Genomic DNA, 16991 nt, shown 5'->3' with positions numbered 1-16991 from the left:
TATTTCACAGTCTTCTTGCTTAACAAAAAGGAAGACGACATCTCCATAGAGGAAGTAAGCACAGCTCTGCTAACTGCCATCTATATGCTATCTCAATGCTAGGCTGATCTCCAGGACATGCAGGCTGAATACACAATTACCTGCTGGAAACCGTCCAAGGGTGCTCACTGCAGATGCACTTTTTTAATTATCTTAAGTAATATCTATGTATAGGGGAAAAAAAAAAAAAAAAAAAAACACTACAGAACATCCATTTCTAGGGCGATCAATTTAATGATCCTGTACAGTGCGTCTTCTGCTGCCAAAACTCAGGCACACGTGATACACTAGCTCAGCAAACAAATGAATCACGGCCTTTAACAGCAGAGGATACAGTTCCTTGAAAAAGTATTCATACCCCTTGACATTTTCCACATTTTGTCACGTTTCGACCAAAAATGTAAATGTATTTTATTGGGATTTTATGAGATAGACCAACACAAAGTGGCACATAATTGTGAACTGGAAGGAAAATGATAAATTATTTTCAACATTTTTTTTAAATAAATATGTTAAAAGTGTGGCGTGCATTTGTATTCAGCCCCAATACTTTGCATTCAGAGTCAATACTTTGTAGAAACACCATTCGCTGCAATTACAGCTGCAAGTCTTTTTGGGTATGTCGCTACAGCTTTGCACATCTAGGAGTAAAATTTTTGCCCATCCTTCTTTGCAAAATAGATCAAGCTCTGTCAGATTGCATGGAGATCATCTGTGAACAGCAACTTTCAAGTCTTGCCACAGATTCTCATCTGGATTTAGGTCTGAACTTTTACCGGGCCATTCTAAAAACATGAATATGCTTTGATCTAAACCATTGCATTGTAGCTCTGGCTGTATGTTTAGCGTCGTCATCCTGCTGGAAGGTGAACCTCCGCCCAGTCTCTTGCAGACTTCAACAGGTTTTCTTCTAAGATTGCCCTGTATTTGGCTCCATCCATCTTCCCATCAACTTTGACCAGCTTCCCTGTCCCTGCTGAAGAAAAGCATCCACACAACATGATGCTGCCACCACCATGTTTCACAGTGGGGATGGTGTGTTCAGGGTGATGTGCAGTGTTAGTTTTCCCCCCACACACAGCGTTTTGCTTTTAGGCCAAAAAGTTCAATTTTGGTCACATCTGACCAGAGCACCTTCTTCCATATGTTTGCTGTGTCCCCCACATGGCTTCTTGCAAACAGGATTTCTTATGGCTTTCTTTCAACAATGGCTTTCTTCTTGCCACTCTTCCATAAAGGCCAGATTTGTGGAGTGCAAGACTAATAGTTGTCCTGTGGACAGATTCTCCCACCTGAGCTGTGGATCTCTGCAGACTTACCATGGGCCTCTTGGCTGCTTCTTCGATTAATGCTCTCCTTGCCTGACCTGTCAGTTTAGGTGGTTGGCCATGTCTTGGTAGGTTTACAGTTGTGCCATACTCTTTCTATTTTCTGATGATGGATTGAACAGTGCTCCGGGAGATGTTCAAAGCTTGGGATATTTTTTTTTTTATAACCTAACCCTGCTTTAAACTTCTCCACAGCTTTATCCCTGACCTGTCTGGTGTGTTCCTTGGCCTTCGTGATGCTGTTTGTTCACTAAAGTTTTCTAACAAACCTCTGAGGGCTTTACAGAACAGCTGTATTTATACTGAGATTAAATGATTAAATTACACACAAGTGGACTCTATTTACTAATTAGGTGATTCCAGAAGGTAATTGGTTCCACTAGATTTTAGTTAGGGGTATCAGAGTAAAGGGGCTGAATACAAATGCACGCCACACTTTTCAGGTATGCATTCGTAAAAAATTTTGAAAACCATTTATCATTTTCTTTCCACTTCACAATTATGTGCCACTTTGTGTTGGTCTATCACATAAAATCCCAATAAAATACATTTAAGTTTTTGGTTGTAACATGACAAAATGTGGAAAATTTCAAGGGGTGTGAATACTTTTTCAAGGCACTGTATGTACTGTGCTAGCAGCAGTGTGTGTGAGTGGACACAACATGCTCTGTATCAGCTGCTCACACATTTTCTGGAAGTTCTTGAAATGTTTGCAAAGTGGGAAGGAATGTACAAACATCTAGCCAAACCAAGTCTCACTTTTTTTTGCTCTTTAGAGTTGTGAACCCTGGCCTGTTATTTTGATTGATTTTTTGCTTTGAGATGCCTGAAAATACCGTATATACTCGAGTATAAGCCGAGTTTTTTAGCACATTTTTTTTTATGCTGAAAGTGCCCCCCTCGGCTTATAATCGAGTCACTGCCATCTCTGCATACCTGATCAGCCTGTGTCATGCAGTCAGACGGTGTACAAAAGCCGCGCCTCCTCATCGTCCTCGTCCGTGATAGGGGAACACTCAGTTTCCCAGCAGTGAATCAGTGTTCAGCCTATCACAGACATCCTCTTGTCTTCATCCCACGGACGAGGACGAGAGGATGTCCGTGTTAGGCGGAACACTGACTGCTGGGAAACTGAGTGTTCCACCTATCACAGACCAGGAGGAGGAGGCGCGACTTTTGTACACTGTCTGACTGCATGACACAGGCTGATCAGGTAGGCAGATCGGCACAGGGAGGCAATGGACACAGGGCAATGGACACAGGGAAGGCATGGACACAGGGCAATGGACACAGGGAAGGCATGGACACTGGGCAGGCATGGACACAGGGCAATGGACACAGGGAAGGCATGGACACAGGGAAGGCATGGACACAGGGAAGGCATGGACACAGGGAAGGCATGGACACAGGGAAGGCATGGACACAGGGCAATGGACACAGGGAAGGCATGGACACAGGGCAATGGACACAGGGAAGGCATGGACACAGGGCAATGGACACAGGGCAATGGACACAGGGAAGGCATGCAATGCACACAGGGAAATGGACACAGGGAAGGCATGCAATGCACACAGGGAAGCTGCAATGGACACAGGGAAGGCATGCAATGGACACAGGGAAGGCATGCAATGGACACAGGGAAATGGACACAGGGAAGGCATGCAATGCACACAGGGAAGCTGCAATGGACACAGGGAAGGCATGCAATGGACACAGGGAAGGCATGCAATGGACACAGGGAAGGCATGCAATGGACACAGGGAAGGCATGCAATGGACACAGGGAAGGCATGCAATGGACACAGGGAAGGCATGCAATGGACACAGGGAAGGCATGCAATGCACACAGGGAAGGCATGCAATGCACACAGGGAAGGCATGCAATGCACACAGGGAAGGCATGCAATGCACACAGGGAAGGCATGCAATGCACACAGGGAAGGCATGCAATGCACACAGGGAAGGCATGCAATGCACACAGGGAAGGCATGCAATGCACACAGGGAAGGCATGCAATGCACACAGGGAAGGCATGCAATGCACACAGGGAAGGCATGCAATGGACACAGGGAGGCACGCAATGGACACAGGGAGGCACGCAATGGACACAGGGAGGCACGCAATGGACACAGGGAGGCACGCAATGGACACAGGGAGGCACGCAATGGAAACAGGGAGGCATGGAATGGAAACAGGGAGGTATGCAATGGACACAGTGAGGCATGCAGCTGCAGATGGGCATCTTTTTCCACTTACAGTAGCTGCTGCATTTCTCACCCTCGGCTTATATTCGAGTCAATAAGTTTTCCCAGTTTTTTGTGGTAAAAGTAGGTGCCTCGGCTTATATTCAGATCGACTTATACTGGAGTATATAGAAGATATAGAGAAGATATACTTCCTAGACTCACAATACTGTGCTCTATGCTAGCCTAGATGAGAACAGGTCACACCCACATCAAGTGTCCTCACACAGATTTGTACAATAGAGGAAGAGAGGGCAATGGGCGTTTAAAGCTGGCCATACACAGAGTTTATTTTTGTTCAGACTTCACCTGAAAGAAAATAAAATACAGCAATACAACACAGATGGATAAATCTCTTGCCTCACTTCTACTAGCTATGTCGTTTTAGGCCCGGTTCACACTTCTGCAGCTGTGCGAGCTGCGTTTTACATCAATCAAAACTTTCTGAGATTTATAGGAAATTGTGTCAAATGGGTTTTGCATTCCTAGATGGGTTTAGGGAATGCAAAACCTGCTTTAAGCAGGTCAGGAGGTCGTCACCTGCAGGTCGAATGCACCTGTCAAATTCTGGATGATCTTAGAGGCATCTCAAACTGATGACATCAAAATAAGCCAAACGTCCGTTGTCGCAGGTCCTTAACATTTATGAACAACAACAGCAAGTCTTACAATTGTGCTCAAATGTTTGCATACCCTGGCAGAAATCTTGAAATTTTGGCACTGATATTGAAAATATGATTGATCATGCCAAAACACTGTCTTTTATTTAAGGATATGATTTATATAATATAATAAATGGCTTCATATGATTACTATCTATAAATAAAAGACAGTTTTTTTGGCCTGATTACTCAAATTTTCAATATCAATGCCAATATTTCACGATTTCTGCCAGGGTATACAAACTTTTGAGCACAACTATATACATAAGATAATTCACATTGCAGACTTAAAGAGCTGACCTGGACAAATCAGAAAAATCTGCCTCTTCCTCCTCACATCGCTCATCCAGCTCCTTTAAAGCCAGTGTAACCTCATCTTCACAGATAGAGTCCTGGGGGCTGCCTGGAGCTGGTGGTTCCAGGTCACATGGTTCTTCTACTTCCAGAGTCTCCTGACAAACCAAAGCTTCATGCTGGTCTTGTGTAGCATTGGAGCTGGTTTCCTCACTTGCTGTGCTCAGCTGTTCATCCTTTACCAGTGTACTGGCATCCTAAAAACAAGGAGGTTATCAGACGAATATACCCCATGAGGGCAATACTACACACAATAACCTTGATATTACAGTACTTCAAAGGCTTTTCGATGACATCCTGTGTGACTCATATGAGGCTGAACAGAATATGCTTTTGCCACTGCATGCAGTTTTCCTCACCTGAGCAGATATTGCTATTAGCACACAGATCTTCCAGCTCCAATGTCACAGAACCTTGATATCACAAAGAACCGTACATGCCAGACTATGCAGAGATGCGAAAAGATAGATGTCTTGGCATTGGGTTGCTATAAAAATATGTTTTGGAGTTTGCCATTTTAAAATCATGGGCATTAATATAGAAATTGCCCCCAGCTCCCTTTGCAGCTTCGGCAGCCTCCGCTCTTCCAAAAAGTCTCCTCAAGATCTTGGGTTTCTTCAAGTGTTTGCGGGAATTTGTGCCAATTTAGCCAAAAAAGCATTTGTAAGCTCAGTTACTGATGTTGGAGGAGAAGACCTGGTTTACAATCAATGTTCCAGGTCATCCCATAGGTGTTTAATAGAGTTGAGGTCAGGGCTCTGTTAAAGCCTCTTGTGTTCCTCCACACCAAACGTGTCAAAACATGTATTAATTTATGGGTCACAGTCATGCTGGAACAGAGTAGTCTTCCTCAAAAAAGATTGGAAGCGCACAATTATCCAAAATGTGTTTGCACTGTATGTTGTGGAATTACAATGACCCAATTTTCGTGCTGTATGTTGTAGCATTAACAGTATCGTGTACTGAAAACACCTAATTTCAATAATGTGGAGGACAGTCCACATACGTTTGGCCATATAGTGTTTCAGTTATACAATGAAATATAACAGATGGCAAACAAAAGGGTACAACCTTTTTGGCTCTATGTGCACCTTACTTTAAATGCTAGCTATAGCTAGTTATAAATTGAGGTAGTTGGCTTTTTTGTTTAGCTTGCTGGAATTGGCGTGGGGACACATTGGACGCCTTAAGCTGTCATTGTGTGACCGATCTTTATTACAGGAAGCTCCTGCATAGAGGAAAAGTTTAACACTGGATTACTGTACAGATCTGGAGGAAATACTCAAAGTACACCAAGTAAGAATACATAACTTTTGTAATTAGACACCATTTGCTTATGCCTAAGCTCAGTTTTAAAGAAAAACTCCATCTTTTCACACACTTTACATAGTTAATATGGGTCAAGCTGACCTGTTACCTGTCAGTTTTTATTGCTGTCTGTGCCCGTTAGGGAGATTCCCCCTCTCTATTTGTCCTGTTTAACATTATCATCAAAAGTGAAAGTAAAGAAAAATCCCCCAATTTGGGTTGTCCTCAAAACAGGAATATAGGGGAAATGTTGCAATTGGGACACAAGTTCTGGTGACAATCATGTATTCCCTTCACTTTGGAGGGATTTCCTCTCACTTCCTTTATGGCTATGGGACAGAAAGTGAAGGGAAATCTCCCCAATGAGACACAGATAACAGAAAAAAAAAAAAAGCCCTGAAGGGTTATAAGACTCCCTTATGCTATCCAAAATGAAAAAGTTTTGCCGTTAGTTCTACTTTAACCTTACTTTCTGTTGGGTGAAACAGGTGTCACCAGAACTGAAAGAGGAAGCCCCATGAAGCAGTAAAAACCCAAAGGTTCAGATCCTACCCCATACTATCCAAAACAAAAATCATTTGCTTGACATACACTTAGACCAAATATTCACATTCTTGTGGCAGCCCAATCATGACTGGCTCTCTTAAGGCTGGTCATACATGGCCTGATCAAAGCAAGTGATACAAATTTGAGCATCGCCTGCTACAGTCATGCCAAAAAGTCTTGGGAGTAACAAACACTTCTGAAAAAGGAAATTATATTTAAAATCTCTTCCCAGCCATTAGCAGATTGTTCCCTTTTCTATTAAGAAAAGGGAACAAGTCTTTAACTGTATCTATGTTTCACACAAATCACTCCGTAGGTGCCATGTGCTTTTTTTCATTTCTTGCCACTCTGGGCTCAATTACATCAGTGGTAGTATTTACATCTCACATGATTCTCAGCAAAACATTAATTATTTATGACAGAAATAAAGATACTTACAAATGACTGGTCCCCAGTTAGTTGCCATTTCTCATCCACACATTGGCCATTTAACATTGTGAAGCTGGGACTTTGTTGTGTCACCATGGCTACAAAATATCAATCACTAACAGAGCTGGCCTGAGGTCCTAACCCCAATTACAGCCCAAATCACACACAATGAATAAAATGATCAGCTACAAAGAAGCACCACAGAGAAATAAATTGCTCAAGAATCAACTTAACCATGCCCAAAACTGTACAATAAATAAACCAATTCACCAAAAACAGTAACAGCTTAACAGAAATATTTGTAACCTTTGGGGTGCGTGCAATTATAATGATAAATAATACTGTGATTAAGACCCCGAACAGGTTAGAAATATTAAAAATAAAAATTAAAAAGATCTAATTTTGATGTGTAGGACAGCTGCATGAAATCAAAAGAAAATCTAAGAGACAGAACTAAAAGGAACCCAGATCAGCCATGCACCAGCCCAGATTTCTCCCCACCTCAGGCAGCTGACTGTTAGCGCTATCTGGAGGGGTCACCTCCACACTGGGGGTCTCAGCTCTGGTTTGCAGTACTTCCTCTGTCAGAGCATTAGTGAGTGAGTCCTGAGGCTGGAGGAAGTGGTCCACGTGGTCAGCCATGTTGTCTTCTGCTGTAGAGTCATTATTAAGCTGCAGGAAACAAGCACAAAATAAAACAGTCACAACAGCAGAGACAGCAGCTTAAAGCCCAATTCCAGTTTCTTGCCCTAGAATAAGTCAGCTCAGCTCACTCTGTTTCCCCCTCCCAGCAGTGACTAAGCAACCTTCTAATCTCATGTAGACAGAAAGCCAGACATAAGGGAATAAGGAAGCAGGGTGAGCTGAGCTGCTGAGAGAATGACCTGACAAACCTTACTGCATCATCTGTGAAATTAGGGGATGAATTGCTCAATAATGCCTGCAGCTACAGAGGTAAATACTTGAATGACCATAGCCTAGCTACAGGTTCACTTTAAAGATCAACTATCATTAAAAGAAGCACACATAAGTTTTTATACATCAAAGTGGATGGTATTAAATTGGTCGAAAAAGAATATTGGTGAAAAAAAAAATTTATATTAAATTTATGTATTAACACTGGCTGAGTTAGAATGGCTATATAAAGGTAAATTGTGGGTGGGCAACTGCTCCTCTCAATAAAAAAGGCAATTTCAGAGGTAATATCTTGGACCACAAGATTGCTAACAGTAGCCAGAAAGCAACAGATGATGATAGTAGGTTTTCTGCTTATACTGAGCTGGCTGTATACTGTGAGTCTCCCCTGCTGGACAGACTTACTAGTCTTTACGGCAAATTATTCAATGTCTGCCTCTATCATGTTCCAATTCCCTAGCAATCCCTAGACAGAAGCTTTTAAAGTAAATATATAAAAAAAAGCTGTTAAAGTGACCCTGTCAAGTTCCACAAAATCGTAGCAGAAAGTTTCCGGCAAGAGAAAGTATAGAGTGGAAGTATACTCCTCTTCTTCAGCGGCTCGTTTGTCCTACCTCCTCTCACCATTTAGCACTTATGTGAGTGTTGGATGCCTGTGTCCCCTCCCTGTGCACAATGGATCCATTTCCCATCCCTTAGAGAGCCCTGATACCAAACCATTAATTTCAACCAAAATCTTCCCATAGTGGATTTAACATATTTTATGCATATTATTTACCTGCAAAAGCTTCCTTGTGTAGACATCCAAAAGCCCTGAGACTGCTGCTGGGATATGCCATCTTGGATATTATGTCAGCAGCCCCAGCAAACTCAAGTAACACTCTATACCAGAAGTCCCCAAACTTTTTAAACCAAGGACCAGTTTACTGTCCTTCAGGCTTTGGTTTTGGCCAACTGTGGCCAGTAGGAGTAGAAAATGCTCTGGTGTCAGCGGGAGTAAACAATGCCCCATCATTGGTATGAGTGGGAAGAATAATGCCCCATTAATGGTGTCAGATGGAGGAAAAGTGTCCCAAGGGCCTGATAAAAGGCAAACAAAAGGGCCACAGTTTGTAGACCACTGCTCTATACTATCCCCCTCTGCTCCCTCTCCAGCAACTGCATAAAAGAGTGGAGGAGCTCCGAGTACAGGCAGTAATTCAATAACTCCAAATGAGCAGATGGCTATAACATATGAGGCAGGAGGCTTTGCTAGGAAATAGACTACTCACTTTTTCTTGAAGGTTTAAAGACACATTGCAAATAAATATAAAATTTTTATGGAAATGAAAATTCCTGCAAGTAAACTTTTAATATCTGTGTTTATTGGTGCAAATGTTTTAAGCTGGTGGCATTGTCTCTTTAAGCAACTGCTTATTTCTGTAGTGTTGTAAGGGTTGGAGGAAGAAACTGCAGTGCGCAGTGGGGGAAAAAGACATTCAACACTCCTGGATGTGCTGAATGCTGAAGAGTCTGACAAACTGCTACAGCACTAGAATGGAGGGAAAGCAGGAGACAAAAGAGGCCAAAAGGTGAGTATACTACCACTTCTCTTGCATGGAAATTTCAGCTGCATTTTAAAAAGAGACGTATGGGTTTTTTTTTTTTTTTTCCGAAATCGTACTTACCAAGGTGGATGCTGCATCTTTCCCCTGCCAGCTCTAAGACTGAAAACTGAACGATTGAGGGCCGCTGATCGCTCAGTTCTCAGTGCTCTGGGCTGTGGAGGGGGCGGGAGTGGCTGGCTCAGGCTCTCAGCTACTCGCTGAGAGGCTAAGCCGAGTGCTGGTTAAGGCATCAGAGTGGATCACGACCATATGGCCACAATTTTTCCCCAGCCTGGACCGACTCTATCACTTCAGCCTGCTGTCTGCTGAAAATGGGTCACAGGAGCACAGAACGGACTGCACTCCTGTGATCCACAGAAGTAGTACAGCCAAATGAGCTTTGGCTGTATTTCTCTGTCAAAAGTACCTGGCTGCTTGGAAATTCAGACAGGAAACCAGACTTTTGAAAGTAAAGTTGGTTCATTAACAGTCTGTCCAGATACAATGACATCATCTCTCCTTTTCTGACTGCCTGGAGCATTTTTTTTTTTTTTTTTAAACTTCAGTCAATAGGAAAACTAAATGATACCCGGCAATGGAGTCAGGGGCATAAATAAAGCTTAACCAAAAATGTAGTAAAGTACACTTTTACACTGTTATCTATGGTTTGCTAAAGAGCATACTTCCACAAAAAGTCAACTACCTGCAAAGTTACTGTAGGAAAGTAAACAAACTGCAATAGCAGTCCTAACTATTCCATAAGTAGCAGACAATAGAAGAAACAAATGATCTGACACAAGCATTTTGGTCTACTATGGTCAGGCATTAGATTTACAAATTTGAAAGTGCATGGAAGTCAAAGATGGACTATGATGTCATACCATGTGTGAACGGGACAAAATTTGACTAGCAGTCAGTGCTTCCTCTTCTGAAGACTCGTCCGTGTCCTCCTGGTTGGTTAGGTTCAAGCTAGGAGTGCTTCCTGAGTACTGACATTCCTGAAGAGATGGGGTGTCACCTTTGTCAATACTGTCCAATGAACGTCTGCGGACTCCCCAGTTGAAGTTGTCGACACTTTCACCCTGTGATGACAAATAAAAGACCACTTGGGCAACTCATGTCAAATTTTACATAGAACATCAAGAAGCACAAGCAGTGCAAGCTATTAATATGATGGCTCTGAAACAATGGGGGGGGGGGGGGGGGGGGGCGGAGCACAATCCAAAAAACAAAAACAGGGATACGAGAACAAGACAGGGAACAGATAACTTGGCCAATATACATATCTATTAATCAAACAGCAAACCTTGCACATTTTATATATGGCAAAAAAAACACAAACCACATGGGATCACAGCTAAAACAAGCCACTCCACCAGGCTGCAACTTACCTGCAGCTCCTGGTTAGCAAAAAGGAAAACACAAATATTCATAAGTAACAAGGACAAACACAGAGGCAGGAGAAAACAGTTATGTATCACTTTAACATCACTTATACAGACTAAACGCTGGGCAGAGCAGCACTGCCATGTTAATGTATAGGGTACATTAGGGCTGACAAAAATTGGGAGCTTCTTTTTTTTTTTAAAAGGAGAGATCAGAAATGAACCTTACCAGGAAATAATCATTAGTGTCTGAAATTATAAACTATTTACATGCTGCACAGTCCATTAAAGAAAACTGGCAAAAAGAGAAAAACAGGGTTTGTCATTGCGGACCTCATTCAAGCTAGTTGCCCAGCTGCCTGTGGCTTTAACACTGAGTCAGTGTCCCGGAAATAGCGTGCAGGCCAGGAACACACAACTCCTGATTTGCATACATGCAGTACTGATCCACTGTATCTGCATGAAGGCCAGGCAACTAGTATTTTCAGGAGATGTCAGCAATTGCATATTCTCTTACTATAGGTCTTTCTTTAATCTGGAGACTTCAAATGAACTTGTCATGGCCTAAGAAGTACTCATTCCAACAACTACTCTACTGATGTGATGCAGGCAAGTACCCACTTTAAACCAACGTATGTGCCCTTGTGGAGCCCCTTGTATCCTAGGCTATAGGCACACAGCATGGACTTCGGGCAGAGTTGACATGAAGCCCTTGCCCTCTTCTCATTCAACTGACAAGTGCCAGAAAATATTCTAACCGTTAAGGCACTACCAACTGAAGAATGACAGAAGACAGCATCTTAACATCAAATGTAGGCCATATTAGAAAAAAATCAGTCTACACAAGACTGATATTTCAGTTACTGGTGAGATCTTGAAAGGCCAAGTCTCCAGCTGGCTTTGTGTATAATTTGCACTTGAACTTCAGTGACAAGGTATCCCTGTCATAGCTCCTGGCTCTGTTCCCACTTAAAGTGGAACTTTACCCTTAACAACTTCACAAACATAATGTTCTTTAGCAAGAAACAAACAGTCTACATGATTAATTATGCTACCAAAATTAGGGTGTACTGCTCCTTCTTGCTTGAGGCTGCCATTTTTGCTGAAGCCCAGAGCAGCAGTAAATCTTTAGGCTGTCAGAAGATCAGACTCTACATTTTTGGCACAGCGACGAAAAATGGAGAGCAACTGAGCATGTGCAGAGCAGGGTATGAGTGTATTACTGAATTTTAAACAGTATAGGCACTTATTTATAATGTTCTACATAGCTATACATGCAAAAGGGGCTAGCCTGAAGTGATTAAGACCCCTCCTGCTGTATGCTTTATTAGACACCTTTCACACTGGAGGCGTTTTCAGGCGATTTAGCGCTAAAAATAGCGCCTGAAAAAAGCCTCAGCTGCAAAACCAGTGTGAAAGCCCTAGTGCTTTCACACTGGGGCGCTGCGGTGGCAGGGCGTCACAAAAAGTCCTGCAAGCAGCTTCTTTGCAGCGCTATAGCGCCCCTGACCATTGAAATCAATGGGCAGTGCCGCCGTACCGCCGGCAAAGCGCCACTGCAGTGGCGTTTTGCAGGTGGTTTTAACCCTTTTTTTGTCCGCTAGCGGGGGGTTAAAACTGCCCCGCTAGTGGCCGAATAGCACTGCTAAAACGACGCTAAAAATGCTCCGCTTTACTGCCGAGCGCTTTCAGTGTGAAAGGGCTCTTATAAAAAAAACTGTAATTCCAACAGGGAAAGGAAGACTATCATTTACTGGCCATGGCAGCCCTGGGAAATGAGAGACTTAAAGCGGAACTTTATTCTTGATTAAAAAATAGTGTTCTATAGCAAGGAATGTACATTTCATGTGAATAATTATTCTACCAAAATTAGTGTGTGCTGAAAATTGTTCTGGTTTCCTCTTGCCGGAGGATGCCATTTTGCTGAAGCCCAAAGCCACTGAGCAGCAGTAAATCTTTAGTGGCTCTGATTTTCAGCACAATGGCAAAAATAGAGAGCAACTGAGCATGTGCAGTGCAGGGTGGGACAGTGTATTACTGAATTTTAAACAGCATGTGCACCTATTTATAATGTTTTACATAGCTATACCTGCAAAAAAGGGCAAGCCTGAAGTGATCTAGCAGGGCTTAATTATCTGACATTAAACTTCCCAGCAACTAGCAAAATTGGTATTTAGATTTAGAACTGGCCATTTAAATTTGTTTGATATATAGAGACTACTTCTCAGCTGAAAGTGACACTAAACTCAAGGATGCTCAAGGAAATTACAAGAAGGCAGAAAAACAAAGTAAGAAACAATCGATTATAGGGCAGTAGTAGTAGTAGTAGTAGTAGATGTGTATGGATTATTTTTGGAGAAAGGGGTTATTGTTTAGCGTCACATTAAGGGCTCATACACATGGGCACACAGCTTCATCCAGGGTAAACTGACATTTGTTTTTTTTTTACTAGCGCCGAGCTAGCTCAGCTATATAAAGTAAACTGATATGCATCTGTTGTACAAACCTACCTGCACAGCCAAATTTGACAGGTGAGCAGGGAAGGGTGCACGGACCTGGGACGCAAAGACTCTGCATCGGGGGGCTTGCACCCATCCCTGCATACCTGTCTGCACTGCCGTTGCATATCCATTAACATTATATATGCTGTCTGCACACAGCTCCGTGCTAGTACTAAAAGTAAACAAATGGCTCTTTACACTGTACAGGGCTGAACACCCATATGAATGAGCCCTAAAACCTGTAATATTATTTACTTTTTTTTATACTACTCTTGGCCTGAATACTAACAGATACAAAGTCCATGGAGATATTCTGAGCTCAGTCCTAAGTAGAGCCCTTGGCCTATGTAGCTAAAATGAATTAAAGTTCCATAAATGTTTATCTGTGGATTTATTGAAACCTTTATGAGGCTACATTCATATTAGTTAAACTCTAAAGAAAAATGAAGGCTGTTATATGTACCTGGAACTCAATACATTATATGCAAATTCCCTTATCTATTTCAAAAAGCATCGTACTGCACTAAGAAGAGAGCAATTTCATAGTCGGGCTCTTTCAGTCATATAGGATAGTGACCCCATGGTCTTGTTAAAAGTCGTAAACTGACAGCAGGAACCTAGAGGTGTCTACATGCATGCTGTCCCACTTTGTACAGCACCCAAATAAGCCACAAAAACACAGTGCTCTAATAGCTAAATGTGGTCCAGTTTCTGTGTCAAGACATTAGGCCTGTCCATTCTTGCACATACTGGATCTCCTTTTGAAGGGAATCCTTTATAGCCAATAGCGTGGTACAGAAATCTGTAGGCCCAAGTTCTCCACCACATAAAGTGTTTAGGTTTCCTATCCCAGAACACCCTTAAAATGTGCTTAAGTATCTGAATTTAACATGTCCTTCCTGTTAGAAAAGTGTCCACAATGTCACTTTAAATAATTCTTACAGTGATTTTAAATAGTAGATTTTTTTTTTTATTTTATTAAAATAACAAACATGTCATACTCACCTGCAAAACCATTGCACGGAGCAGCCCTGATCCTCTTCTCGGTTCCCCCTGCTGGCACTCCTGGCTCCTCCCCCCCACCAAGTGACTCCATAGCAAACCGCTTGCTATGGGGGCACTCGTGCATGCTCGCTCCCTAGCTCTGCTGTGTGTCTATTGACACACAGAATGTAGCTCAGCCCCACCCCCCACTTCCTACTTACTAGCTGTGATTGACAGCAGCAGGAGCAAATGGCCCCCATTGCTGTCTCTGAGCTAATGAGGAGGGAGAGAGCCGAGAGAGCCTCTGCTCTTGTGCACATAGCTGTATCTAGATCAGGCTCAGGTAAATATAAGGATGGCCTGAGAGGGGAACTGCATGCAGAAGGTTTTTTACCTTGATGCAGAGAAATTGATACTAAAATCTATTTTTTTTGCCTAAAAATAACAAATATGTTCTATTTACCTGCTCTGTGCAGTAGTTTTTTGCATAGAGCAGCCTGGATCCTCCTCTTCTCGGGTCCATCTTCGGCTCTACTGACCCCTTCCCTCTGACAAGTGCCCCCACAGCAAGCAGCTTGTTATGGGAGCACCCGAGCGGAGGCGCAGCTGTGTGTCCATTCAGACATGGAGCCCCGGCTAGGCCCCGCCCCCACTCTCCTCATTGGCCGACTGGCTTTGATTGACAGCAACTGTCTCAGCCAATGAGGAGGATAGTCCCGGGCAGCCAAGTCTCTCCTGCAACATCGCTAGATAGAGAGGGACCTCAGGTAAGTGTTGGGGAGGCTGCTGCACACAGAAGTTTTTTTTATCTTAATGCATAGAATGCATTAAGATAAAAAAACCTTTTGCCTTTACAATCACTTTAAGGTTTCTCCATATTAAAACTGGATTACAGATTTAATCTGAATAAATACTTTTTGCAGAGCCTCACGTCACTAATTGTATTTCAAGTCATGAAAGGAAAGTAAAAGAATGGTGCCCAGTAGCAAGGTTACATTTTAACTAGGCAGATAGAACGGTTTAAGAAATGAGACATTATAGCCTGGAGAAAAGCTGAGAGATTACAGACTATGAGCCTAGCTCTGCAAAGAAAATATCTTTCCTTGTAGTCACAGCTTATAAATACTGATTCATTAAAAAAAAAAAAAGGCTTCAAAGCAGATCCTTGTTTGGATTCCACTATATTTTATGGCTAGAGTTTGTTCAGTTTTCTACGTGTATGAACTACATTGATATGAAGTATCTGCTCTGATTCAGTCTTATTTTCTTTTCATCGTTTGGAGTTAATGGGTTTCCACAGATGAGTGGTCGACATTTAAAAGACTGACACATGGCTCTCACCTCCGCATCTTCCAATTCAACATCCAGAAAATCAAAGTCCTTGAAGACACCAAACTGCTGTTCACTGCCGGTGTCCTCAACAGCCACTTCCTCCTCTTGAATGGCTTCCTCTGTGCTCAGAATCAGGCTGGTCTGCTGATCTCCACCTTCAAGATCTTCATTTGATGAGAAGACCACCTGTGGAGAGCAGAGATTGGAACTCAAGCTTTCTAAAAACACTCATATTCTCTGTGTGTGGCTGACGTTTGACAATTTACAGGTGCCGAGGCTCTCTAAGCAAACAGCCAAATGACTTGCAAGGAGAGCAATTAAAGCGGGTTTAATTAGCAGCTGCGAAGACAACAAGTCACACTTACTGATGGATTTTTGGGGAGACCGGAGTCAGGCCCACACAGTGACAGGACATTCATTAACTTTTCTCGAGTTCTCCTCTGGAAAAGAAAGGTCATCATGGAGAAGAAAATTAGCAAAAACAGTGTGCATCTTCTTATCAATCAGGTAGCAGTAATGAGAAACAGTCAGAAAACAACATCAATTAATGGCAGACAGAACATTTACATTCATCAGATGCTCCAAATACCCCAATTCCTTATAGCAGCACAACCAAAGCAATGATTGCAGGCTACAATCATGACTTATTCTAAATCTTAAAAGTTTACAAGTTACAAGCAGGCTGCACCATTCAGAAACATCTGAAGGGAACATATAAACCGTGGAAGCAGCTAAAAGAAAATCTGGATGCTGCTGGAATTCCTTCACATAAGCTCTGACCTGCAGGATAAACCAACTACTCAGCACAGATTAAGTAGAAGATCCAGATCTGACAAAACACAGCAGGAGATGAACTATTTGTGTGCCAATGAAACTTTCTCCTTTTTTTGTGGGGGGGGGGAAAGAAGCAAAAAAAAAAAAAAAAAATTATATATATATATATATATATATATATATATATATATATATATATATATATATATATATATATAGCATATACAGTATAATTGCTACACAAGTCATATTGTAATTGAATGTTATTAAAAATTACCTTTCCTTTTCAATCTGTAGCTCTGTAATTTTCTGTAAAATGCAAAATGGCTACCTGGAGGTCCTCTGTACACCTTATGTGTACAGATCTTCCCCAGAAATGTCATTTCTTGCTTGTGTGATTAGCTCACTGATTTTCCCAGAGGTCTGCACTAAGATAAGTCAGATTTTAGGCATCTTCAACAAAAATGTCATTTTCTGTGAGTTACTCCCAAAGGGTTAATCACTTCTAAACAGATTCAGACTCTGCAATTTTCCTCATTAAAACACTGCAAGTGCATCGGCTGATTGATAATGAAAACGGCACTCCCATTCAGATTCACTCTGCAC

The 16991-nt window shown here is 42.2% G+C and overlaps 1 protein-coding gene across 7 annotated transcripts in view; it reads right to left on the bottom strand.

Moving 5' to 3' along the window:
* The window catches only part of FRYL (FRY like transcription coactivator), a 460530-nt gene that overhangs the window by 24405 nt on the left and 419134 nt on the right, over positions 1-16991 (bottom strand). For all 7 annotated transcript variants that reach the window (XM_073608470.1, XM_073608466.1, XM_073608467.1 and 4 more), the window contains 5 exons: positions 15977-16051; positions 15621-15797; positions 10291-10491; positions 7410-7580; positions 4572-4822 (listed from right to left, as the gene is read on the bottom strand). In XM_073608470.1, the coding sequence (XP_073464571.1) occupies positions 4572-4822; positions 7410-7580; positions 10291-10491; positions 15621-15797; positions 15977-16051 (875 nt within the window). The remainder of the gene's footprint in view (positions 1-4571; positions 4823-7409; positions 7581-10290; positions 10492-15620; positions 15798-15976; positions 16052-16991) is intronic.

This window comes from Aquarana catesbeiana, linkage group LG01 (assembly GCF_042186555.1).
Source record: "Aquarana catesbeiana isolate 2022-GZ linkage group LG01, ASM4218655v1, whole genome shotgun sequence".
Lineage (NCBI taxonomy): Eukaryota > Metazoa > Chordata > Amphibia > Anura > Ranidae > Aquarana > Aquarana catesbeiana.
The sequence above is the reverse complement of the archived record's forward strand: the minus strand, read 5'-3'. Positions and strand labels throughout refer to the sequence as shown.